This window comes from Lepidochelys olivacea (assembly GCF_965140295.1).
Source record: "Lepidochelys olivacea isolate rLepOli2 genome assembly, chromosome: 10".
Classification (NCBI taxonomy): Eukaryota; Metazoa; Chordata; order Testudines; family Cheloniidae; genus Lepidochelys; species Lepidochelys olivacea.
The window spans coordinates 20,682,188-20,709,039 of record NC_140420.1 but is presented as its reverse complement, the minus strand read 5'-3'; the positions used below and the strand labels follow the sequence as shown (position 1 = coordinate 20,709,039).

At 38.5% G+C, this 26,852-nt stretch overlaps 1 protein-coding gene across 2 annotated transcripts in view; it reads right to left on the bottom strand.

Moving 5' to 3' along the window:
• The window catches only part of SNX29 (sorting nexin 29), a 451,127-nt gene that overhangs the window by 390,892 nt on the left and 33,383 nt on the right, over positions 1–26,852 (bottom strand). For both annotated transcript variants that reach the window (XM_084640531.1, XM_084640532.1), the window contains exons 6-11: positions 19,351–19,421; positions 17,270–17,518; positions 12,141–12,516; positions 11,280–11,398; positions 4,263–4,344; positions 3,610–3,692 (exon numbers count right to left, since the gene is read on the bottom strand). In XM_084640531.1, the coding sequence (XP_084496657.1) occupies positions 3,610–3,692; positions 4,263–4,344; positions 11,280–11,398; positions 12,141–12,516; positions 17,270–17,518; positions 19,351–19,421 (980 nt within the window). The remainder of the gene's footprint in view (positions 1–3,609; positions 3,693–4,262; positions 4,345–11,279; positions 11,399–12,140; positions 12,517–17,269; positions 17,519–19,350; positions 19,422–26,852) is intronic.

The window sequence follows — 26,852 nt, the reverse complement described above, 5'->3', positions numbered from 1 at the left end:
TGAAATCCCTGCCCTATTGAAGTCAAAGGAAGTTTTGCAACTAAGTTCAATGGAGTTAGGATTTCACCCATGGTGTTTATTTTAAAATTTTATTTATTTATAGGGTTTGGGGACTTTTTATATGGCACTTATCATGATGCAGGTGCTGTTAAGATACACATTGCTTTATGAACACAAGGTAGCAAACACGGTTCTCACACCGTCACTGACCAGACTGCATTTCAGGAGAACAGAGAGAAGGCTGGTGCTTTTTCAAAGGAAAAGGAAGTGGAATAGAGACAGTATATAGCATCTGAAACAAAACTGAATTCAATTCATGTTTCATTTTATAATTGTTATCTTTAAAAATATAACTGTAGAAAGCTACTTGTCATTGGAGGCCTTATGGCTTTTATTACTGCACTATTCTATTTCATTTTGTATGTCTGCTATGTGTTTAGAATTGTGTTGCTATGCAACAAGCTAGAATCCTCACAGTTTAGAAACCATTCTTCAGATTATAACAAGAGCAAAAGCCAGCCACTAAAAATCTTTTCTGTAATATTAAACTCGCCTCCCCCCCTCCTTATGGATGCCAATAAAACTTAAAGACCTATAATGACAAATCCTAAGAAAGAAAACATCTGAGTTGAACATTAACAAAAAAACATCGACTGTTAGCATAATAATATTTATACAATTATTCATGACTAATCAGTTGCATCTTAAGAAAAATGTTAACAAAAAATATTTATTGAACAGATATACAGCTTTATAAATTGTTTACAATGATCTATCTCTTCTCTCAAACAGAAATATAGTAATGGGAAATTCATTTTAATGTTAAAGGTTAGCTTTCATCGTAGCCCGAAAAGGCTAAATAACCTCTGAAATGCAGATTATACTCAATTTTAACTTTTTTCGTTTTACGGTAGATTAATTGGACATAATTCCATAGGCTGGAAATCATTTTCAAAGATCAACTACTCCCCCTAGTGATGACGAATTGTTCTATGTTGCTATAAATATTACAGCTCCTAATCCACAATTGACAAAATAATGCAGGAAGGCACAGTTTCCAGCTTGACTTACTATATTTCAGCCAAAGTAATAAAATAATTACATTTAAGTTTACTTTAGTAACAACATGAACAGATATTCTCTGGCACAAAATTAGTGTACAAACCCATGATATACACCTAATACTTAGAGAGACAAGCTGGGTGAGATAATATCTTTTATTGGACCAACTTCTGTGGCTGAGAGAGACAAGCTTTCGAGGGACACAGAGCTCTTCTTAAGGCCAGGGAAAGGTACACCCAGCATCACAGCAAAATACAAGGTGGAGCCGACTTTTTAGCATAAGTAATTAGCACATATTGTAAGGGACCATCCAAGGTAAAGTGGCCCGTTAACATCTCTGCAGTCATAGGACAAAAAGAGGGGGTTAGTGGGTTACAGATTGCTGTAATACGCCATAAATCCAGCATCTCTGTTCAGTCCATGATTTTTACTGTCTAGCAGAGTAATGAGTTTAAGCTCCCAGGCTTGTATTTTGAAAGTGTTGCACAGGTTTCCTTTGAGGATGATGACTGATAGGTCAGATATAGAGTGATTGCTTTGGGAAAAGTGTTCACCCACAGGTGATAGGTTGTTTCTGTCATATCATTTTCCTGTGTGGCAGGGTCTGGTACCACTTTAAATTGGTGTGTCCTGGTCTGTGGGAAGCTTGCTTCTGATAAGCTTTACGAGGTTGGGGGGTTGCTCAAGCAGGGCTTGGGAAGCCACCTGCCTCCTCTCCTCCCAATAGCAGAGCTCGGGCAGTTAGCCCCTGCCCATGCCCCTCCTTCAGCAGAACTTGGGCAGTCCCCTCTCCCCTCCCCCACATGGACAGGTTGTGGGCTTCCATGAATTTCTGTCTGTTTCCTGCCACCTGCCCATAACTTTTACTAAAACTACCTGTGACAAAATCTTAGCCTTACTGATAAGCTGTATGCCATTGCTGATATCCAAATGCCATTAACATTAATGTTAATAGCATGAGATTGGTTCCCCACAATACATTGCCATTAACTGGAAGCTGCTAATATCAGGATTGCTATTAAGGAGAATCTACTATATATTTTTGCGGATGAAATTCAATTGTTATTTCTGTCCTCCTGAATGTGATCTTGAAATACTGTTATAAAGTCCGAGTTTGAGGAAGCAGGCCCTGTCCACTAGCCCATCTGGAAAGCAATCTGCAGAGCCAGACAGACAGTTGCCCTTCTTAAGTAACTGGGGAATAATAAAGCCTTGAGAACAAGAATACTTTTTTAAAGCCTTTTTAAAGATGTTGCAGAGATGCAATGTTAGAGACTATGTAAATAAGTTCCCCACCTCACCTAAACTTCTACTAGCCTCATTTCTAGCCTCATCCTTCCGAATTGTTAACCCCTCTAACCCCACTGCAGTAGGTGGGAGAGGTATGGAGAGGAGTCAGACTCACATTTGTAATCGTGGCAGGATTGAAGTATTTTCCATAACAAATGCGTAGAACGAGTGGCAATGGGAGAAGTGGAGGGGTTTTCTGCTCTGGGCTAGATGTCAGGCAAAATAAACGGTATACTGCTTAAGATCAGCTCTCCACCAGCCAGTCTGTGGTATTTTATCAAATTAAACAATTACTCTGGTAATTGTTAAAGACATCTCTAATATGACAGTTTCAGAGCAGCAGCCGTGTTAGTCTGTATCAGCAAAAAGAACGAGGAGTACTTGTGGCACCTTAGAGACTAACAAATTTATTTGGCCAAACCAGAGTCTCTATGCAAAAGAATAAATGGACAGAAATCAGACATTAAAGAATTATAACATTCAAAAAACCAGTTGGAGAACACTTCAACCTCCCTGGACACTCAATTACAGAACTAATAGTAGAAATTCTTCAACAAAGAAAACTTCAAAAACAGGCTCCAACGAGAAACTGCAGAACTGGAATTAATTTGCAAACTGGACACCATTAAATTAGGCTTGAATAAAGACTGGGAGTGGATGAGTCATTACACAAACTAAAAACTATTTCTCCATGCCAATTTTTCCCCTACTGTTACTCACACCTTCTTGTCAACTGTTTGAAATGGGCCATCCTGATTATCACTACAAAAGGTTTTTTTCTCCTGCTGACAATAGCCCACCTTAATTGATTGGTCTCGTTAGAGTTGGTATGGCAACCCATTTTTTTCATGTTCTCTGTGTGTATATCTTCCTACTGTATTTTCCACTGCATGCATCTGATGAAGTGGGTTTAGCCCACAAAAGCTTATGCCCAAATAAATTTGTTAGTCTCTAAGGTACCACAAGTACTCCTCATTCTAATATGACAGTATTTTGTGTAGTTGTTGGAGAAAAAAGGCTGGTGTCACATTGGCAACACAGTATCACAAGCTGGGAACTGCAGATTCAGAACCATCTCAGAACTCTCATGCCCACTGATAGCCAGCAGGTCAAAAGAGAACCACTGGGTGATCATCAGAGCAAAGGCTTTGCCTCACAGGAAACATCCCAGAGAGAGAAAGAAAGCGAATGCGCATGCTATCAGTAGAGTTTGAAAAACACATACTGTCAATCTAAATGGTTCAAGCAAGTACTTACTAATTGTCATTGATTCTGGCACAGTGGCTGAAGGTAACATATTGCTTAAAGCATTCACCTGAACAGGAGTACTGGCATCCACTCTAGTTAAAAAGACAGAAGATCATTAATATTAACCAGAGGAACACAAAATGCTCAATTTAAAGACTAATAAGCAAGATTTGTAGAAGTAGAAACGATTAAATGACCACATTCTATTCACCATGTGTACATGTAACACAAAATAACATGCTGAACTCATAGATAAAGAGGAAAATACTTTTATTTTAATCCAAACTTATTTGAAATTTAAAAAAAAAATCTATAACTTCTGCATGAATCTTAATTTATAACTATTGAAAATATTAATATTCAAATAGACAAACTATATGACTAGTATATGGTGCAAAAATGACTTCCAGATGAAGTCCAGATACCATTTGACATAGGTCCTTTAGCATCATTAGAGATAATATAAAATATTAAGAAGATTATGAAAATATGGAAGTATGGATTTAGGCATTTGTCTTTCCAAATGTTTATAGAATTAATCTGATTAGTGGTGTGTTTTGAATATTGAGTAATTTTGGCTTGGGTGCCAACTTTACTTTGCATGTGCCTGTTTACCATTAGGTACTTCTGTTTTATAATTAGAAAATCTAAATTTGATTTACCTATAAGGAAGTTCAGATCCTCTCTGAGCCAGTTCTACTGCAAGAACAGCACTTTCATGCCCATCTCCATTCTCCAGGTTACCTAAAGTAGCATGCACAGGACATAAAATTAGCTAACGTAAAAAATGAGCAAAATCTAACCGTTGTCTGTTACACTTGTAACTAATAAAGGTAGTAAGGGTAAAATTTTCAAAGCACATAAATCAAAATTTCACAAAGAAAATAGGCTTGTAAGTGCATAAGTCCCATTGACTGTCAATGAGACTTAGGTGCTTCTGAGAATTTTACATTTTGACAATTTTTAGTCATATTACATTTAGTGTGCTGACATTTTACAGTCACAATTTCATGTTTCAAAGTTCTGAGGAAATGCCTTCCCTGAAGTCCTGATGCTTAATTTAATTAAATATAAAATTTGATACTCATCACAAACAGAGCTGTGGGAAGTGAACTGGTGGTTTAAATCCAATCATAAACTGACATTTTGTAAATTTAAAAACCCACTATTACAACTGACATCTTTGTTGGCAGTCTTCTTACAGACAATGAGGATTAAATAAGTATAGAAGACCATTCACTTCCAGAGTTCATTCCATCATGTCATGATTTAGACATTAATGGGTCAGTGTGGAAAAGTTTATACCTCATACTGCATCTGTTGTGTATATTAAGAAGTTAATTTTTCTAAGTCATCTAACTGACTATTTTATGTCCCTAATAAAAAATTAATCCATATTCATACCATCATCCTACATACAAAAGGCTGTCTCTATTTAATAGCCCCATGTGCCATTCAGTCCCTTATAAAACATTCAAGTGAAACAAAAATTCAGTCATATTTCACTGACATTTTCTGCATATATCCAAAATATATTTTATCATAATGAGGTTTCCCACAAAATAAACCTAGAGGCATATGTTAAAACAGTACTGGATTAAAAAAAAATGGAGAGAGAAGGTTGACAGTGTGTTGACAGTGATGTTGGGTTGAATAAGGAGGGGCATGTCTGTGTTTTTTTTTTTTAAATGGTACAGTTTAAAAAACCTCTGTCATTACTGAACTCTCTACTTTGCTTCCAAGAAACTGAATTTCAACCCCAAGTTGTGCTACCTCACAGTACATGGAGACTTGATGCATCTTGACACATCCTTGAAGCATTACAATAAGGACTGAAGTCAAGGCATCCTTACAAATTAATGAAAAAGTATATTGTAACAATTTCAAAGTTATATCAGCTGCCTATAAATCAAGATGAAATATTAGGATGTTAGTACATACCATATCAATTCTGCAACAGTCCAGACGGTATGGTTAACAATCTTTTCATAATACTACCCTATTTTCCAACCAATTAAAACACTAAAAATTTCCTCCCACCATTGCAGAGTAATTAGCAACTGTTTGTCACAGACCAAGCTCCAATGTTGTCAACTAAACAAACAAAGAAATCAAATTACTTGAATTATATTAGCAAACAAAATAGTTTCTCTCTGTGGGTGTTTTGGTCTGAAACCTGGTATAAAGTTTAAGGACAAATTAAAAAACTCAGAAAGATTGCTGACAGGGGTCTGAGGCTCACAATTCTTATTAAATGTAAAAAAAAAAAAAAAAGGGGACTGCTCAGTTCTTCTCTATTCAACTACTGGGACAAGGTAGTATCTTTATGGACCAACTTCTTTTGGTGAGAGATGCAACCTTTTGAGCTTAAATAGAACTCTTCTTCAGGCCTCAGTCAGATTTGAAGAAGAGCTCTGTGTAAACTCAAAAGCTTGTCTCTCTCACTAACAGAATTGGTCCAGTAAAAGATATTACCTCACCCACCTTGTCTTTCTAGTACACTGGACTGACACAGCTACAACACTGCATACAACTATTCAATTACTGATTATTTTATTAAAGTTGCAAGTATATGAAGCAACAATAGAGGGCAGTACAACATTACTTAATTCTTTTCAAGTTATATTCTTCGATTTTTACCACCATAATTATACAGAAAAGTTGTTTAAAAAAACACTGCCCATTTATCTACCTCATCAATTAATAGTTCTCAAAAACTACAGAAATATACACCGCAGATTCAAAATGGAACTGCATATATTTGGAATGCTGCTGAACTGTGAAGCAGTCATTAAAAAGAGAACACATTCAAATAAACATGTTATTTTATGAAACAATTAGCCAAGTAACTAAACAAACTATATATTCTGGTGACACATTTATGGCAAAATAAAGAATCATTAATGTACACAGTTTTACAGACTCTCTCCCTGCCCTGGAGTTTGTGTTCCATATCATCTCAGGATCATAATCATTCAGAAAAATGATGCTGTAAAGATTACTGCTGAGTTGGTAAAAGGATTCTGGAAAGAAATGGGTTTTGGGGTGGAGTGTGCTTGCGTGCAAGGAGAGTGTGTTCCATCTGTAGAAGGAAACAGGATAGGCAAGAAAATACGAGTGTAAGAAAGGTGAAGGGGGCAGTAATGTAAAAACTAGGAACAGTGCAGGAAGAAATGAAAGCACAGATGTAGGAATACAGACATTAATGAACAATGGTAATCTTAAAGTAATCACATTGTTAGTTATGTACATCTGTTTTAATGGGCCATAATAAAAGCTACCTTACTAAGGTCTTTCAATTTATATCTCAGAGTATATCCAAATTAATCTACTTTCAGTCCCCACAGAAATCCTGTATTTTCTCCATGGCTCCTCTAACATCTAAATTAACACTACTGTAGTTATTGGAGGATGACAAATAAGTAAATTGCTATGAGAATTCAGTTCTCCATAGACCTTTATGGCCGGGGGGTGGAGGAGAGTGGGGAGAGAGACTGTGCTATGACGTGCACCCAGCAGATGAGACTGAGACATAGCATTCAGCCCAACAGCCATATTTTGTATATTCCTGTATGAAACCAACTTCATGTGACTTCAGTTATTAGTTATTTTTCTCTAGTTAGTATCTGCCTAAAACTTCTCTTCTGTAACTAAAACTTTACATTCCTTGGCCTCAACCCAACAGCGAATTCTATTTTTGAGACAATTCATTATAGTTTTATACACACATGAATTATACACACAAATTTAACCATCACCTATTGTACACATTAATCTTGTAATTTTACTATTGCAATATAATACTGAAGTATGCATATCATCATTTTGAATCAACTATATTCAAGTCCTTCAACGATTAGGCTTTTTAGGATTTGCAAGTGTCTGTGGTTGGCATCTATCAAAAACCAAAGCTTTGTTCCACGTCAGTACATTAAAATTTGCATTAGGCCATTTTAAATCTGTGGCATCCTGTTACTCCTTGACCTTTCAATCTCTCAATTTCATACAAGTGGTATTGTTTTTTAAATTAAAATAATTTAGGTAGACGTTGTGTCATGAAATCATTGTGGAGGTCTAAATTCCATGTCAGGCACAAACAATACGAATGGACATACAGAAAACCAACATCCATATTATTAACATGTTTAGGACATTTAATACTTCGAAACTTCATAGAAGTAGTACCAAACTATTTATTAAAATAATGAATTTTTTTTTAAAAGAATAAAATCTATTCTATCACACAACTGAAATGCTGACTTAAGACTACTCAAAGTTCATGTTCGCCTAGCCAGGCACACAGCATAAACTGCTAAGGATTTCAGAAACACAGCTGTTTTCTCCCCTCTCTAACATGTAATTTTTTTGGCAGTCCATGTAAAAATAATGAGTATGAGTGTAATTCTTAGTTCTCATCTATTCTAGAAATTTTTCAGTGAGCTGTTGAAAAATTACACGTAGCTGTGTTTTACAGTATATTCATATCTCCCATATTTTGAGGTGCTAAGCAGCGCCTGCATCAATTGCAACAGGAAAGACGATATTCAGCACCTGACAGGATTGGGAATCAAGTTCTCTTAATTTATATACTGTGCACAATTTAGCTATTCATATAGGTCCAGATTCTGCAAGGTACAGAGGGTCCTCAACTCCTGTTAATGTAAATGAAAGTTGAAGACTGCTCAATACATCTCAAGAAAGTGCTCGGCACCTCTCAGAGTTGGGCTCACAGAAATCAAAAGAAAGCTGCCAACAACTGATTAAGTGCCTCCTCCTGAACAATCAAATATAATAAACTGTGAATTTAAGATGCACTCCCTCTCTCTCTCCCCCTCCAACCCTCCACCCCCCTCAACTCCAGGAAGAGCATGGACATGGCATCCTCAACCAGGGTTACGACTCAGGGGAATTACATAAATTTGTTGCTCCCAAAATGACAGTTCTCTGCCTGTGCTCTGTATCCCTTTCACACCTCAACACAAACAAGTGTGCAGTTGTTTACTGCTATCTACACACACTTAGGACTGCACAATTTTTTTTTGCCACTTTTAAAACATTTTTATTACTGTCCTCATCAGGCACACCTCTACAATTTAATAAATATTCCAAAATTCCAGTTTTAAATAATTTTGTTTTAGTTAACAATTCAGCATTTCAACAGAAATGTTTAAATTTTTTAGTTAAGACAATTATAAATTCCTGCTACAAGATCTTTTACTGTAAACATTTTCACTGAAACCATTAAGGTAGTTCATTTTAAGTCCACAATAGTTTTCAAGATGGCAAGTATACTCAGTCCCACTGATTACTGAAAACCTATCAACTGGAACACTTTCCACACTGGAAGACATGCCAGAGAAACTTGCTCCTCCACAGCACCCCGGTATGTCTCCTGTGTCATATTATAATATAGAATACTCATAGAAACATACACATTTTCTGGCATCAGGAAGATAATTAACATGCAAGACAACCCATGTGCTGCATGGATCTACATCCATCCTCCATTAGCTCAGTTTTTAAGTTAATTATCTAAATAAATTGTACCAAGTATAGGTTTTCTTCTTGAAAACACCATCCTAGCCACCATGGATGTAGAAGCTCTTTACACCAAACTTCCACACGAAGATGGACTACAAGCTTTCAGAAACAGTATCCCTGATAAAGCTCAGCCACCAGGTGTGCCATAGCCTCGTGACTTTGTCCTCACCCACAACCATTTCAGATTTGGCGACACCTTATATTTTCAAGTCAGCAGCACTGCTATGGGTACCCACATAGCCCCACAGTACGCCAAAACTTTTATGGCTGACTTAGAACAACGCTTCCTCAGCTCTCATCCCCTAGAGCCCCTCCTCTACTTACACTATGTTGATGACATCTTCATCATATGGACCCACAGGAAGGAAGCCCTTGAAGAATTCCACCTGGATTTCAACAATTTCCACCCCACAATCAACCTCAGCCTGGACCAGTCCACACAAGAGATCCACTTCCTGGACACTACAGTGCAAATAAGTGATAGTGATATAAACACCACCCTATACCGGAAACCTACTGACCGCTACATATACTCATCTACATGCCTCCAGCTTCCATCCAGGACACATCAAACGATCCATTGTCTACACCCAAGCTCTAAGATTCAACCACATTTGCTCTAATCCCTCAGACAGATACAAACACCTACAAGATCTCTATCAAGTGTTTTAAGCATTCTTAAAACTACAATACCCACCTGGGGAAGTGAGGAAACAGACTAACAGCGTAAGACAGGTACCCAGAAGTCACCTACTACAGGACAGGCCCAACAAGAAGAATAACAGAACACCACTGGCCATCACGTACAGCCCCCAGCTAAAACCTCTCCAGCACATCATCAACAATCTACAATCTATCCTGGAAAACAATCCCCCACTCTCACAGGCCTTGGGAAGCAGGCCAATCCTTGCTTACAGACAGCCCCGCAACCTGAAGCAAATACTCACCAGCAACTACACCCACACCACACCTCAGAAACACTAACCCAGGAACCAATCCCTATAACAAACCCTGTTGCCTTCTCTGTCCCCATATCTACTCTAGTGACACCATCGTAGGATCCAACCACACCTCATTCACCTGCACATCTACGAATGTGACATATGCGATCATGTGCCAGCATTGCCCCTCTGCCATGTACATTGGCCAAACCAGACAGTCTCTACGTAAAAGAATAAATGGACACAAATCAGACATCAGGAATGGTAACATACAAAAGACAGTAGCAGAACACTTCAATCTCCCTGGACACTCAATAACAGATTTAAAAGTAGCCATTTTTCAACAACAAAAAACTTCAGAAACAGACTTCAAAGAGAAACTGCAGAGCTACAATTCATTTGCAAACTTAACACCATCAATTTGGGCTTGAAAAGGGACAGTCTGTGGCTGGCTCACTTCAAAAGCAATTTTCCCTCTCTTGGTATTGACATCTCCTCATCAGTTATTGGGAGAAGACCACATCCACCCTGACTGAATTGGCCTTCAACACTGATTCTCCACTTGTAAGGTAACTCCCCTCTCTTCATGTGCCAATATATATTTATGTCTGTATCTGTAATTTTCACTCCATGCATCTGAAGAGTGGGTTTTTTACCCACAAATAATTATGCCCAAATAAATCTGTTAGTCTTTAAAGTGTGCTCGGACTCTTCATTGTTTAAATAAATAGTGTAATGCATAAAGTTAGTATTCAAAGGATGTGAATAAAATATTCATCGAGTCAGAATGCAAAATGCATGCTGCAAGTGTGGTGGAGAATAAAAAGGGAATTGACTTCTTGAAGTTTACACAATATATGCCAAAACATGTGCAATTATATTTTATAGCTAAAAAGGGTATTTTTTTCCATTTATTTAAAAAACAAATTCTAGTATACAGCTGGCTAAAGCCCATTTGGGAGATTCTGGAATTCATATAAATAATACATAGCTACTGTATTACAATCACTAATAAAGAGAAGCATGTGGAATTGATAGTATGCCAAATCAAATACATACAGGTAAAATTTGAACATACATGTTTATCAAGAATGATAGCTCTGAAGTTGTATAAAAATTATGGTACATAAGAACATGGTTTCAACACAGTAGAGAACTAGAGCAGTTTATTGAAATTAGAGAATAGTAAATACCTACCAATCTGGGAGTAAGAACCAACAGCACTGACAGGAAACAGAATATCTGAATTATCATTCAGGATCTGCAGGGGAGTCCAAGTGCATATCTGTGAATTGCATGTGCCCCCTTCATGTGGCCTAAATAAAAACATATGATGGGCAGTGATCTGTGTTTTATGTATTTCTTTAAAATATAATATACAATTATTAATTTTGTACAGCATTTTCAGGATAGAAGTTGCGATAAGTTATGCTAGGAAAGAATTGTATCTCAGTTCTCCCTCCTCTCCCCTCCCCAACTCCAGCCCTTGTGAGTACATGTATGAAGAAATGTTTCAAACATAACACAGATTCACAGCAGAGCTGGCTGGTCCAAAGTAGGCAGGCAGGCTGGGCAGTGCCCTGTTCTCCACCTTCAGTGCCCAGTGGTCTGCCAAACATGATCAGGAAAAGGATGGGTGATGCAATTTCAAGAAACAAAATATTAAAACTGTGTCATTTAAAAAACAAACATCCAGGTGATCACGTACGAAGGATGGGAAAATCTCCAATGGGTAAGGGTTGGTTTGAATTTATCATCCAAAAGTTTGGATGGCTATTTAAAACTTGAGTCTGAAAAGCTCAGCTGGAAATCTTGTAAGGAAACTCCTGGAAGTCTCACAAGTTTTTCTTCTGGTCCTTGCCAGAGATCACAAGTGAAGACCACCAGATTTTACATTTTGACCATATGAATTATTTGGATAAGTTATAGTTTGATTCTAAAAATAGGTAAAAGTTTAGGGATCTTATAGGTCAGGCAAATTAATTTTCCTGTTCCTATTAAGCACTTGAAGCAAAGTAAAATTGCACAGACAGTTTAGTTTTGGCTCTATGTACTCACTTTTCTGAAACTTTTGTTTCATCTTCCACACCTTTGTTTCCCAATATCTTTCCATATATCTCTTCCTCATTCTCGTCTACATCTTCATCATCAATACTCTTCACATCAAGCTTCTGGTAACTACATTCTCCGTTCAGAAACATGGAATCGCTTTTCCACAAATGGGTATTCTGATTTCCGTTTAAATTTTGTACAAGAGAGCCTTCAGAGAAAGGTAACACAAAAGCTGAAGACTTGTCTGAGTTCTCTTCTGAGCTTTCTCCTGCAACTGCTGTCTTTAAAGTATCTCCTAAATTTTGTTCATCTTCCTCCTCATCAAATGAGATGATGTGTGTTACCCTTTTCTTCTTCTTTCGATCTTTTCTACATTTTAAATCTGGTGGCAACAAAAGAAAGATTTACATATTTTAGAGAAAAGCAGCTAATAACAAATGTAGAAACCTAATTCATGTTTTAGGACTTTACTGCCTTTCCTTAAGGTAAACATACATCATGATGGGACAGGGGAAACAAAACACACACAAAAAGATTTTTCCAGGATTAAGGCTGCCAAAGCAAGTTTGCACACTGCTAAAATGACATCTCTGAAATAAAAAGATAATGTATTTAATATCCTCCCCGCCCCAATCAATCAAGTCGCTAACATTTTTGATAGCTCCTCAGGGAACCTTGATGGGAAGTGTTTCACAGGAAGAAATTCCAGATACTTAAAAAGAGTATTCCGTGGCAATTATTTAAGAGTACTATTACAAGTAGAAAAGGGTTAAAATGACAAAGAAACGAAAAGGGTTAAAATGACAGATAAAATTAGTGTTTGCAGTGTTGGTCCCAGGAGACTAAAGGTAATATCTTTTATTGGACCATCTTCTGTTGGTGAAAGAGATAAGCTTTGGAGCTACACAGAGCTAAAGAAAGCTCGTCTCTTTCACCAACAGAAGTTGCTCCAATAAAAGAATTTACCTCACCCACCCTGAGTCTCAGACAAGATTAGTGACAGACCGTAGAATACTTATAAAACCTCATGGGTTTATATTCTTTACCTTTAAATGTACTTTTGAACCTGTTAAGCAGTTTATTTAAAGGACCCCTAACTAAATGGCTTCGACTTTGAAGAGCTGTTTTTGCGGAGGTGGGGGGATGGAGGTAATATTTGTTTGTGGTAGCATACTGGAACTCTCTCAGAGAAAGAAAAGTTCAATATATATTTGGAAATTTCTCATTTTGTCCCTTGCCCCCATTCCACCTACCCCACCCCACCCATATCGCTCTCTCTCTCTCACACACACACACACCCCTACCTCTATACCATTCAGCTAAACTAATATTACAGTTTTCTGCCTTCCCCTTTTGATCTAGAAGGCAGGGTGGATTTGATTTAAATCATGATTTAAATCACTAGTCAGGAAAACTCGATTTAATCATGGATTTCTACATTAAAGTGCATTCTTGTTGATTGTTATAACCTTAATACATATTTTTCACAACTCAGAGACAGATGTAGGTTTCATTTTTAGAAGGTACACACTATACAGTTTAAGTGATTTATTTTGAAATCTTTTCAGATTAGTTTTACAGCTATATCAGAAAATGAATGATTGGTTATTTCATTTACCAAAGGTAACTGAAGCAGATATTTATGAAGTCATTGGGAGGTGAACTATCTCCAATTCAACAGGTTAATCATTAATATTTGGAGGATTTTCTTGCCATGCTGTATTAGGAGGAGAACATCACCAGACAGACATTTAATTTTTTTTATCTAACTAAAACAACAACGCTATGTATTCTGGATTTTTTTCTGCAACAGCAAACATATAACATTTTTTAAAAACAAGCATATGAATTTTTGAATTTAATTAAACATTCAAGTTTTTTAAAATCAGGTTTGTTTTTGTTAAAATTGGTTTTAACTAAAATAAATGAAAATTTTAAAAAAAAACTAAATCAACTGTCAGCCACGTGAACATGAGAAACTTAAAATATCGGCTTCTGCAGCTAACTCAGACGTCTTCACCTTCATTTTCCTGTATGTTCATAATCTGGAAAAGAAAAACAAGCTTTCCTGCTTTTTCAGATCCTAAACGATTTCTCAATTTGGAATGAATTAGTCCGAAGGAAGAAAATATTCTTTCTACACCAGCAAAAAAAGCTACTGCTGTTAAATGTGAGATTATCACTTCAACAGTCTCGGAATCCAAGTCCTTAAGTGACTTTCACCAGTTCACTGGTGTGACTTTCTTTAAAACATCATCAGCAAACATATATTTCTTGAATGGTTCACCCTTAGCGCTGAAGTTTATTATAGTTGACATTATGGAAGAATGATTGCTGGATGTCCATGTCATAGCCAACTCCTCTTCTTCAGCAGTTAAGGTTTTACCCTGGTACCAAGTATTGAGAATATTTGCAAGAAAATGAGCTAGAGATAGTGCTTGTCCCATTTTTTTTTTAATGCTTGTAATTTAACTCTGTCATTGCATATTTCTCTTTTTAAGATCTCACTCAGTTCCTTCCAAATTTCAACAGCATCAGCAATAAAACAGCTATTTCCCTGAATTTTATTCAAGAACACAGAAATAGGCTTCAGGGTACTCAGCATATGTTCAACATTTCTCTTAAGCCCAGTGTTGAGAACTTTGGCTGTGACAGTGCCATCTATTTTTTCACAAATTTATTCACAAACTGTTGTCAGATTAGGCCACTTCTGGATATACTGAGTTCCATCGCACGTCTTGTGGGAGAGTTAGCTTGGTTCCTCCCATTTTTTTCAGAGCAGCTGCTGCAAAGTGGCTGTTAAGGAAGTACTTTGAAATTTCAACATTAGCCTTTATTTCTGGAACACTGAAGTCTTTGGCTAGGAGGTACATCAAATGAGCAATGCAACTGTATGTTATTAGCTTGGGACTCTCTTCAAAATAATTTCTTCTCATCTTGCATACTTTTGGAGCATTGTCTGTGACCAAGCTGTGTACTAGACATTTAGATTTCTTTTCACAGTTTGTTATAGCTTTTACAGCTCCTTCTTGTAAGCATTCTGCTGTGTGTGCATTTCCTGATGTATCAATTGTTTCTGTAAGGAAGACATTCCCTTCTTCTATTGTTACGCAAGCACATACAACAGGATCATTATGAACATTGCTCACCCATCAAGACTCAGGTTAACAATTTTATCCTCTAACCTTTTGCACACTGCTCAGTTTCTCTTTCATGCACTTAATCCAGCAACTTGCTGCTCTGTTGGGTGGACTGTTTCCTGGTCTTAATGACTGAACCATGTTAATGAAGTGTGGGTTCTCAATCACACAGAAAGCAGTTTGTTACATAAACAAACCAGGCAATTTTTTCATCCATTACCACTTTATATAATCTGCTGGTTCTTATCACAAACTTATCTATGGCTGTTTCTGGATGATGGAGATTTTTTTTTTCTTTTTGCTACAAGTCATATACTCTGGCTATGTGACATACATGATGTGACTGAAACACTATAATTGGCAGATAATTCTGAAACTATAGAAAATTATGGTGATCTTGAACGTGGATAGTCTTCGGAATCCCGTATGTTGAGGATGGATTCTCCTAAACAAAATAAGTCAATACAGTTATTTAATTATTATTACCATACTGTTCATTTAGTATTACTCATTGCATTCACTGTCACTCATTACTACTTTAAAGGTGAAACTGTAAAAGGAAGATCTGCCTATTTCAGCTATTTATTTTTTTATCACAACTGCATCTAAAATGATAGTACCACAGAGTAACAACTACATTTTTTGCTCAAACATGAGAATTCAAGAATAGTCCAGAAGGAAGACAGGCAGTCCTTAAGGAAGAAGTACGCAAAAAGTTTACCAACCTGAAGATACTGCATGTTCAGACATGTTCCTTTCATCATCTTCAAAGCAGCTTCCTCCTGAGAGGGAACACTTCTCATGATGTTGTTTCATTCGCGAAACCCGACCTTGCATTTCTTTGTTGCACTGTTTGCATTTTGCACGCATGCCTGTCTTACCAACAGGTAGAGGAACTTCTTTAAAATATTCCCAAATTAGGTCTCTTTTACGGCCTGCTGCCATTATGGGTTTTTCCTTCTAGTGAGAGAATGGTATGGTAGATCTAAAATCAATGAAGGCTACACTCAAAGACCTCAAGACTTCTGGAATATGCTGCTCAAATAGTTTCACTTTTGTTTCGACTGCCTGTCCGTCCCTTCTCACATTTATCTCCAGACTTCTCCTTGTCCAGATCTATTCCGCTCACAACAATCTTCTATTCATTGAACTTTTTGAAACTTTGCACTTTTAGAGAAAGGTAAGGAATTGACTCTGTGTACGCAAATTTGCAGAGGGACAATAGGTTTGAGGTCTGTTATTTCTCATCTCTATATATTATTTATTTATTTAAAAACATTTTTGCTGTTAACAAGCATGTTATCTCTGGAGACACAAATCCAGTTTAAGAACTGCAAAACTAAGCATTTCTGATAGTATCTTCTAGTTTGAGCACTAATCCCATTGGGTAGATAGAAAGATTAAAACTAAATAATCAGAAGCCCCTGGAACCCCATAAGATTGGGTCCCTAATCCATGAACTATTGGAACTCATTAACAAAACTTTTCTTAAACATGTATATATTGTCTCATACTATAGAATTATACTTTATAATCCCTATTCCATGATGAGATATCTTTGAGCTATAATGTATCATATGTGATACAGGAAGGCCAAGTAGCATCTGCCAGGTATTTTACAATGATTTAGAAGTGTGCCATAACAAATTTCAAGTGAAAAATCCAAAACAATCGTCAAGAGATTATAATTTTCTGCTCCCAGAGATACAAATAGCGCAATGCACATATCCATTATACAGAAGAGCTTTTCATTTTCCCTTGCACCAACATTTCCAAACATTTACTTTTCTAAAAAATGAACCTACCAGTTTTAATAGAATAATATTTAAATTATATATTATATATTTAAATTATAATATATTTAAATTATGTGTAACAAATATCTTTAATTATTTAAATAATTTATTCTTTTAGAGTCTTTCTTAATTTAAAAAAATTAAATATTTGAGCACTTTATATACTTTTTAATTATGTTAGTATCCCCAAAATGCTTACCAACACTAACATTCTTTGATAGAACTGGAAGTGGGTCAGAGTCTTGATCGGGTTTTATTAAAATGGAAACAGCAGAGGATGCTGTTATCTCTCTTAGAAGGCTGCTAACACCTTGGGTGGATTCCTTCAGCAATGAGGTTACATTTTGCGTGGATTCTTTTAAAAGATCAGAGACGGTAGGAGTGCATTTGCTCTGCCCATTTAAGTCCTTGTTGTCGATGTTGATTGCAAAAAGAATGGAGTTCAGACCTATAGATAAAGCAAAAAGAAAAACCATACAATAACATAACTGAGTGCGTATTTGCAATGATATTTCATACACAAATGAAATTAATAGAACATTAAGGCTGCAATGAGGAAGTGTAAAAATAAATCCACAATGAAGAGTAGATTTTAACACTGCCTCCTTCTGTAATTCACTAATCACATACTATCTCAAATATGACATAGTGGAAGATCTGTGCTGATGACTCACAGATCTACCTCTCTCCTCTGGACCTGTCTCCTTCTGTCCAATTAAAATATCATCCTGTCTCTCTGACATTGCCTTGTGAACGTCTAGCCATCACCCAAAGCTTAACATGGCTAAAACAGAGTTCTTAATCATATCCCTCCTCCAACCATCCCCACTAATTCCTTTATTGATCACTGTGGACAACACCTCCACCTGCCTGTCACTTAGGCTCCTAATGTGGGCATCATCTTCAACTCGGAACTCTCTCTAGGTCCTCACATCTAGGCTATATCTAAATCTTGCCAATTCTTTATGTATTATATCTCTAAGATATGGCCTTTCTTATCCACCCATGCAGCTAAAAAATTCTCATCCAAGCTCTCAACTAGCATTTCAATCACTCCAACATCATTCTTTCTGCCTTTCACAAATACAATCTTGCCCAATTTACATCCATTCAGAATGCTGCTACAAAGATCATTTTCCTAGCTTGTTGCTTTGACCATGTCATCCCTCTCTTTACATCCTTCCACCAGCTCTATCACATCCAACATAAGCTGCTTGTCATCACTTCCAAGGCCCTTCAGGGTCTATCTGGATGCTACCTATGATCTTGCATTCACTATTAAGATGTTGATGCTCGCCTATGATCAACCCATACATTTTCTCACAAGCATCTCTGTGCTCTCTCCCATGCTGCCCCTGATGTTTAGACGGAGCTCCCAATAAATATCCGCAAAACTAACTCATTACCCTCCTTGAAAATCCTTCTCAAAAATTCTCCTTTGTTGTAATGCCTCCAAAAAAAAAAAAAAACCAACACCTCGACAACAGGTAGACTGCTGGTTTGCAGAGACCGCTGCCTATCATGTTGACCAGCACTGTCTTTGTTTCCCTGTACAACTGTTCCCTATCCACCTGTTGGCTCTTTTCTTATACTGAGACTGTAAACTCTTTGGGGGCACAGACTGTCTTTTTTGTTGCTTGTACAGTGGCTAGTACAATGGAGTCCTAGGCCACAACTATGGCTTTTAGGCATTAATGTAACAAAAATAAATAAGAAGGAACATTACACAGAGGAAGGATGGTCCAGTGACTAGAACATTAACTTGGACTTGCCAGACCAAAGTTCAGTTCCCTATGATCTTGGATGCAATTCAAGAAATAGTATGCAGTCAAGTAAGCCTACTGCATTGCACACATTGTCAAAATGCTGCTTTAAGTTGTTTTGCTGTTAAAAAAAAATATAAGTCAGTCCTCTTATGAATAACATCTCCTAATTATTTTCTTTTTTGCTGGTGTACTGATACAGCAATATAAACTACAATTTTTAAAGATAAAGGTTTGTAAGCAAAAAGTTAAAGCTCCCACACTAAGTATTTCCACCACGTAGAGACATACAAAACCTCAGTACTCCCTCTGTAATTTAAGCTGGTGCCAATATCCAATGTTATGAATGCCCCATTTCTGAGTACATAAAATGAACCAGCACTTGTCTCACCAACAGCACCCAACTCATTATTTTACAAAGTGCTTTGCAATTACGACAGAAATAAGCACATCCCAAAAATGAAGTCTCTCTCACAACAGTATCATTCAGAGTTTGCCTTAAAATGTCCAGGCTTACCAGCTGCCATCGTAGGGATCATACTAGAACGTTCTTCATCCATCATAAAAGACCAGTCTTCATAGAAGACACTATAGATTGAAAGATAAACGTAAAGCCACATTGCTGCATACTCTTTATTTAACATACATTGTTTTTAAAAAGAGGAAACATGGCACATATCAGCTGCACAGAGGCTCAGATACGTCAGCTGATCCAAATACAAACTGCAGTGGCCCTTTAAAGAGCCTGATATGCACTGGATGGGAGGAAGAGTAATATAAACTCTAGGCAATTCTAAACTAAAAGCAGTGAAGCCTATTCAAATGTGAGTTGTAGAACAGTGAATAGTGAGAGTTAAATGAAATAGCCTGCCTTTGACCTTCGCATTTTCCAATAAGATGCAAGTCATTCAGATCAGGAATCTCTCTGCTGTAAGACTAAGTTTATAGTAATACTAGCAATTACTTCTGGATAAACAGCTATATTAACAACCATATCACTTATCACTGCATATCCATGTAGTTGCCATATTTGAGAAATCCAACATTTCACCTATAGCTACCAAACCATTTTGGATCAAGTTAGAAAGGATAGATATAAACAAATAATCAGAACAGAGCAAGATCTCCTGTGTAAAAAAACTGAGCTGTTGAGCAATGATCAGGACCAAGCAAATTATTTAGGCCTTACTCAACCTGGATGTAAAGGCACTAAAGAATCAAAGAGAGGTTGATGTGATTCCTGTAAGTAATAGGCAAGAGACTGTTAACTAAACATGTTGGGCTAAACCTTTCCTTAGCAAGCACATTACACATTAAATGGATGGTTAAAGAATGGGATAGCAAAAAATTTATTGGGTCAAAAAATTGAGACTGCGTTCTTATAAACTGTAAAATAAATAAAGGGAAGAAAACAGAATTTTGTAGTTTGTAACATTTTGCATGTCTACTAATTATCTGTGTTGATTATTAGATTTTGACTCTTCAGATCAAGGACTGTCATATAATGTGTATGTACAGTACCCAGAAGAATGGTGCCCAATCCTGACTAAGGCATTTAGACTCGTTCGGGAGCTTGCTCTCTCCCTTACCTTCACCCCACGCAGAACACAAGGCCTTAACGGCTGCCTTCCATCTTTTCCCGTCTTCTGCTGCAATCTTAACGTCTTCCAATGTCATTTTGACAGCTTTCAATTCTGCTTCTATTGTGCATTTCCATGTTTGTTATCCTGAGTCTGCCTCATCATCTCTTGCCTTGGAGATTTCAGTTCAATGCCTGTCTCATCATGTTATTGGGGTCTTTCTTGCATGTATGTCCTAGACACCTCCATTTTCATTCCATAATTTCCTGTCCTATCAGTTTCTGTTTTGTCCTCCTCCAGAGTTCTTTGTTTGTGATTTTTTTCTAGACATCTGACATAGAGGATTTGTCTAAGACAGCTGTTACTGTCTAAACTCCAAGTTTTCATCAAGGTCTTAACAAGACTTCACGTTTCAGCACTGTATAGTAAAACTCATTTTATAATCACGTTAAATATTCAAAGTTTAGTTCAGAGGCCAAGATTTCTGTTTTTCCAGATCAGCTTTGGCATTTCTGGATTTCACTATTCTAGCTTTAATGTCTTACTAGGCTGCCAAGATATGTGAACTATCAGACTTCTTCTAAGTCAGTCTTAGAAAGTATTATTGGTGTTTCTTGTTGTGTTGATACTTATGTTTTTTGTTTTCTCTATGTTGATTTGCAACCTATGTGCATAGGCCAGGAGATCATTTGTTTTGGCTTGCATCTCTTGATGGGTATGGGATAGCAAATTGATGTAATCTGCAAATCAAGGTCCTCTAACTTCAGTGTGGAAGTCCATTATATGCCCCTTGGTTGTTCTGTAGTCTCTCATTACCCAATCGACTATCAATAAAGAGATCATGGATGACACAAGACATCCTTTTCTGATGCCCATAGTAACCTTGAATGGTTAAATCAATTCACTGTTGTGTGTTTCCTGGCATGTCATAATTAAGGTTAAGATTCTGTCACTGGTGTTTTTACTAAGAGTCAGGAACAGGTCACAGGCAACAAACAAAAATTCACAGAAGCCCACAACCTGTCCCTGACTTTCACTAAAAATACCCTGAGGGGAGGGGGACTAACAACCAAGTGCTGCTGGGGGCTGACCCCCAGCAGCTGCCCTACCCCCGGTGCTTCTCCAGCCCCAGGGAGGCTGACCACCAGCCAGCAGCTCAAGAACTGACCACCGGCCAGCTGCTCCGAGGCTACTACTGCGGCAGGGTCTGACTGCCGCTTCTCCAGCCCCAGTGGCTGACCCAACCCCAGCTGCTGCTTCAGCCCGGAAGCCGCTGCTCTAACAGCCCCAGGGCTGACAGCTGCTCCAGCCCTGCCCTGGAAGAAGTCACAGAGGTCCCAGAAAGTCATGGAATCAGTGACAGAATCATATCCTTAGTCATAATACATCTGAATGTTCACACATTTTTGAAGGATAACATAATGGCATAGCAACTTCCATAAAACTGTTCGATCCTCTGTTCCAAAGGCATTTTTGAAATCTTCATAATTCATTTAACACAGCGACTATCACTATCAACAGCTCTTTCAAGATATGCTACTATTTGATCTATACATGATTTCTCCTGTCTGAACCCAGCCTTTTCCTGTCTGTGATGCTTCCCGGGGAGGGTACCCAGGGTTGTGAGGCATCTTGCTACCACCTGCCCTTGGTGTGAGGTCTGTGCCTGCTGTGGATCAGCTCCCTGATTCTAACAGCCTCTGGCAACACACACACACTGTCTTCCAGGTCTCCAGAAGCCTATCTGTGCAGGTTAGCAATAGGCTCATATGAATCCCTGAGTCCTCTGAATGTCCCTCTGGAGTGCCCAGACGTTAGTCCACGAAATACTCACAGAACTCTCAGATTCTCCACTCTCAAAGGAATAGTATATACCAAGGTATTTGATTCCTCTCATGATCACAACTCTGCTTAACCCACAGCACTCTGATACGTTAATAAACTTATTCTTGTTTTCACTATAACCAAAGAACAGAGATTCAAATGAAACAAACAACAAGGAGTCATTGTTGCACCTTAGAGACTAACAAATTTATTTGGGCATAAGCTTTCGTGGGCTTGATATGCCATCATGGCTCCTCCGCCATGTACATTGGCCAAACTGGACAGTCTCTACACAAAAGAATAAATGTACACAAATCTGACATCAAGAATCATAACATTCAAAAACCAATAGAACACCACTTCAATCTCCCTGGTCACTCAACAACAGACCTACAAGCTGCAATTCTTCAACAAAAAACTTCAAAAACAGACTCCAATGTGAAACTGCAGAACCGGAATTAATTGGCAAACTGGACACCATCAGATTAGGTCCGAATAAAGACTCGGAGTGGTTGGGTTATTATAAACCCTAAACCTAATTTCCCCCCTATGGTTACTCACACCTTCTTGTCAACTGTTTGAAATGAGCCACTCTCATTACACCTCGAAAGTTATTTTTCCTCCCTTGGTATCCTGGTGTCAACTGAATTGTCTCGTTAGACTAACCTCACACTTTGTAAGGCAATTCACATCTTTTCATGTATTTATACCTGCTCCTGTATTTTCCACTCCATGCATCTGATGAAGTGGGTTCTAGCCCACGAAAGCTTATGCCCAGAGAAATTTCTTAGTCTCTAAGATGCCCCAAGGACTCCTCGTTGTTTTTGCTAATACAAACTAACACAGCTACCACTCTGAAACTAGAAACAAATAGTTAAACAGATATACCAGATCAGACTTTTGATCTTCATCAGAAAAGAAGGTTCCCATCCCACTCCCCACTATTTACCTCTTCCTGTTCATTTCCTTATGAAGTCTCCACAAGCTTTTCATTAGCATTTGACTCAGTATTCTAACAGACATCTGTTGCAAGACACACAATACAAAGTGGTCCACCAGGGGGAGACATTTTTCCCCACCTTCTGTTTGGAGAAGTTTCTCTTAAAGCATGCTACCTTTGAGTTATCCGCCTTTAACTACAAGGCTAGAGAACATAACTTTCAGCATATTTACACATAACTCTTCGCATATTTTCCATATATACATCTCACAATGATTATGACCACTGTGACACAGTCTGTCACTAAAGACCTTGAATGTCATTCTTTCGGTGAATCCAGGGTATCCCTGTACCCCAGGCCCTCTCCCAGTTGGCATCAAGAAGTCCTTGGGTCACACTATCATAACCCTGAATCTACTTCTTTCTTTATTCTGTATAGGCACTACCACTGTACAAATAACAATACTTCTCTTAGAGATTTGATAAGATACCAAATAAAAAACTTGAAGGTTAAGTAAAAAACTGAACGCGTTTGTGAAAGATCTGAGATGTGGAATGTTAACTAGCTAGCAGGAAGGCTAGAGGAAGTCAGAGCAGATGGAAGGAAGTCTTTTTCTATGGAGTCGAAAAGTGGGTCCCCCACAGCTTACTGCTCGGAATGATCTTGCTTGCTACACCCATAAAGTGATTTAGAAAGGGGAGCAAACTGCTTGATATTAAAAGGAAATCTTTCTATTGAATTCAACAGGAGTAGGATAAGGCCCAAAAATCTATGGATGACAGCCACTGGAAGGATAACAGATATTGCTGAGAATCTTCAGCTACAGGAGGTTCTAAGCAGGTTGGAGAAAAGCACAAAAGTATGCCATATAGAACTGAATGTGATTAAATGTAAAATCAATAACGTTACACAATTCCATAGTGCCTTTCATCTGACGATTACAAAGTGCACGTTAAATTATTCCTTAACACTTCTATAGCACACTAGACCCTTTTTACAAATAAGTTGAGACATAGTGATTAAATGGCTTCCTTTAAGTCTGACAGAGCCCTGAATCCTGAGTCCAAAAATCATAAAAACATAACAGCCGTACTCGATCAGACCAATGGTCCATATAGCCCAGTCTCCTGTCTTCTGACAGTGGCCAATGTCAGGCGCTTCAGAGGGAATGAAAAGAACAAGCAATCATCTAGTAATCATCCCCTGTGGCCCAGTTCCAGCTTCTGGCAAACAGAGGCTAGGGACACCATCCCTGCCCACCCTGGCTAATAGTCATTGATGGGCCTATTCTCCATGAACTTATCTAGTTCTTTTTTTAACCCTGCTATGATCTTGGCCTTCCTAACATTCTCTGACAAAGAGTTTCACAAGTTGTGTTGTGTGAAGAAATACTTCCTTTTGTTTTTAACCTGCTGCCTATTAATTTTATTTGGTAACCCCTAGTTCTTGTGTTATGAGAGAGAATAAATAGCACTTCCTTATTTACTTTCTCCACACCAGTCCTGATTTTATAGACCTCTATCCTATCCTCCCCTTAGTCATATCTTTTCCAAGCTGAATAGTCCCAATCTTATTAATCTCTCCACATATGCAAGCTGTTCCATACCCATAATCATTTTTATTTCCCTTTTCTGTACTTTTTCCAATTCCAAAATATCTTTTTTGAGATGGGGTGACCAGGTGTGCACGCAATATGCAAGATGTAGGTGTACAATGAATCTATACAGAGGCCATATATAATATCATCTGTCCCTTTCCTAGTGATTCACAACATTTGTTAGCTTTTTTTCACTGAAGCTTCACATTGAGTGCATGTTTTCAGAAAACTATCCACAATGACTGCAAGATCTCTTTCTTGAACAGTAACAATTAATTTAGACCCCATCATTTTATATGTATAGTTGGGATTATGTCTTCCATTGTCCATTATTTCCTATCCTCAGCACTAGCCACTGAAATTTTTAGAATGCTTTGGATCACAGACTATAAAATAAATTGTATAGTATACAGTTGGCTACAAAAAATTTAAAACAGCAGTTAGAAGTGTGATACTAAGGCCTGGTCTACACTACGAGTTTATGTCTGATTTAGCAGCATTAAATCCGAATTAACCCTGCACCCGTCCACACAACGAAGCCATTTTTTCGACATAAAGGGCTCTTAAAACCGATTTCTGTACTCCTCCCCAACGAGGGGATTAGCGCTGAAATTGACATCGCTCTTTCGAATTAGGGTTAGCGTGGACACAATTCAAAGGTATTGGGATACGGAAGCTATCCCACAGTGCACCATTGTGACCGCTCTGGACAGCGCTCTGAACTCGGATGCACTGGCCAGGTGTACAGGAAAAGTCCCGGGAACTTTTGAATCTCATTTCCTGTTTGGCCAGGTGAGCTCACCAGCACAGGTGACCATGCAGTCCCAGAATCGAAAAAGAGCTCCAGCATGGACCGAACGGGAGGTACTGGATCTGGTCGCTGTATGGGGAGGGGAATCCATGCTATCAAAACTACATTCCAAAAGACGAAATGCCAAAACATTTCAAAAAATCTCAGAGGCCCTGAGGGACAGAGGCTACATCAGGCACGCAACACAGAGCCGTGTGAAACTTAAGGAGCTCAGACAAGCGTACCAGAAAACCAAAGAATCAAACTGACGCTCCAGGACTGAGCCCCAGACATGCTGCTTCTACGCTGAGCTGCATGCAATTCTAGGGGGGGCCACCACCACTATCCCACCCCTGTCCGTGGACTCTGATGATGGGGTACTCTCCGCCACGGCTGAGGATTTTGCAGAGGGGGAAAACGAGGAGGAAGAGGAGGAGGACGAGGTTGTGGAGAGCACAAAGCACACCGCTCTCCCCTACAGCCAGGATCTTTTTTTTAAATCACCCTGACTGAAATACCCTCCCAACCCAACGAAGCTGGAGAAGGGACGTCTGGTGAGTGTACCTTTTTAAATATAATACATGTTATAAAAGCAAGCGTTTTTTAATGATTAAGTAGCCCCGAGGACTTGGGATGCATTCGTGGCCAGTACTGCTACTGGAAAAGTCTGTTAACGTGTCTGGGGATGGAGCGGAAATCCTCCAGGAACATCTCCATGAAGCTCTCCCAGAGGTACTCTAAAAGCCTTTGCAGAAGGTTTCTGGAGAGAGCAGCCTTATTCCGTCCTCCATGGTAGGACACTTTACCACGCCATGCTAGTAGCAAGTAATCTGCATGACACAGCCTGGTAGCGTATGGTCCCGGTGTTTGCTGGCATTCATGCAACATCCGTTCTTTATCTCTCTGTGTTATCCTCAGGAGAGTGATATCGTTCATGGTAACCTGCTTGAAACAGGGGAATTTAATTAAGGGGACAGTCAGAGGTGCCCGTTCCTACTAGGCTGTTTGCCTGTGGCTGAAAAGAAATCCTCCCCGCAGTTAGCCACGCAGGGGAGCGGGGCAGGGAGGGGTGGGGCATTGGCGCTGAGCTGTGCCTGTGGCTGAAAAGAAATCCTCCCTGCAGTTAGCCATGCGGGGGGGCGGGTCGGGGAGGGGAGAGGAGAGGTGGGGCATTGGCGCTGAGCTGTTCGCGTTTGGCTAGCAGGGATCTTCCCTGATACCAGCCAGGCGGTGGGGGGAGGGGGAAAGCGATCATCCCAGAGAATCAGATGGGGGGAGGGGGTTAGT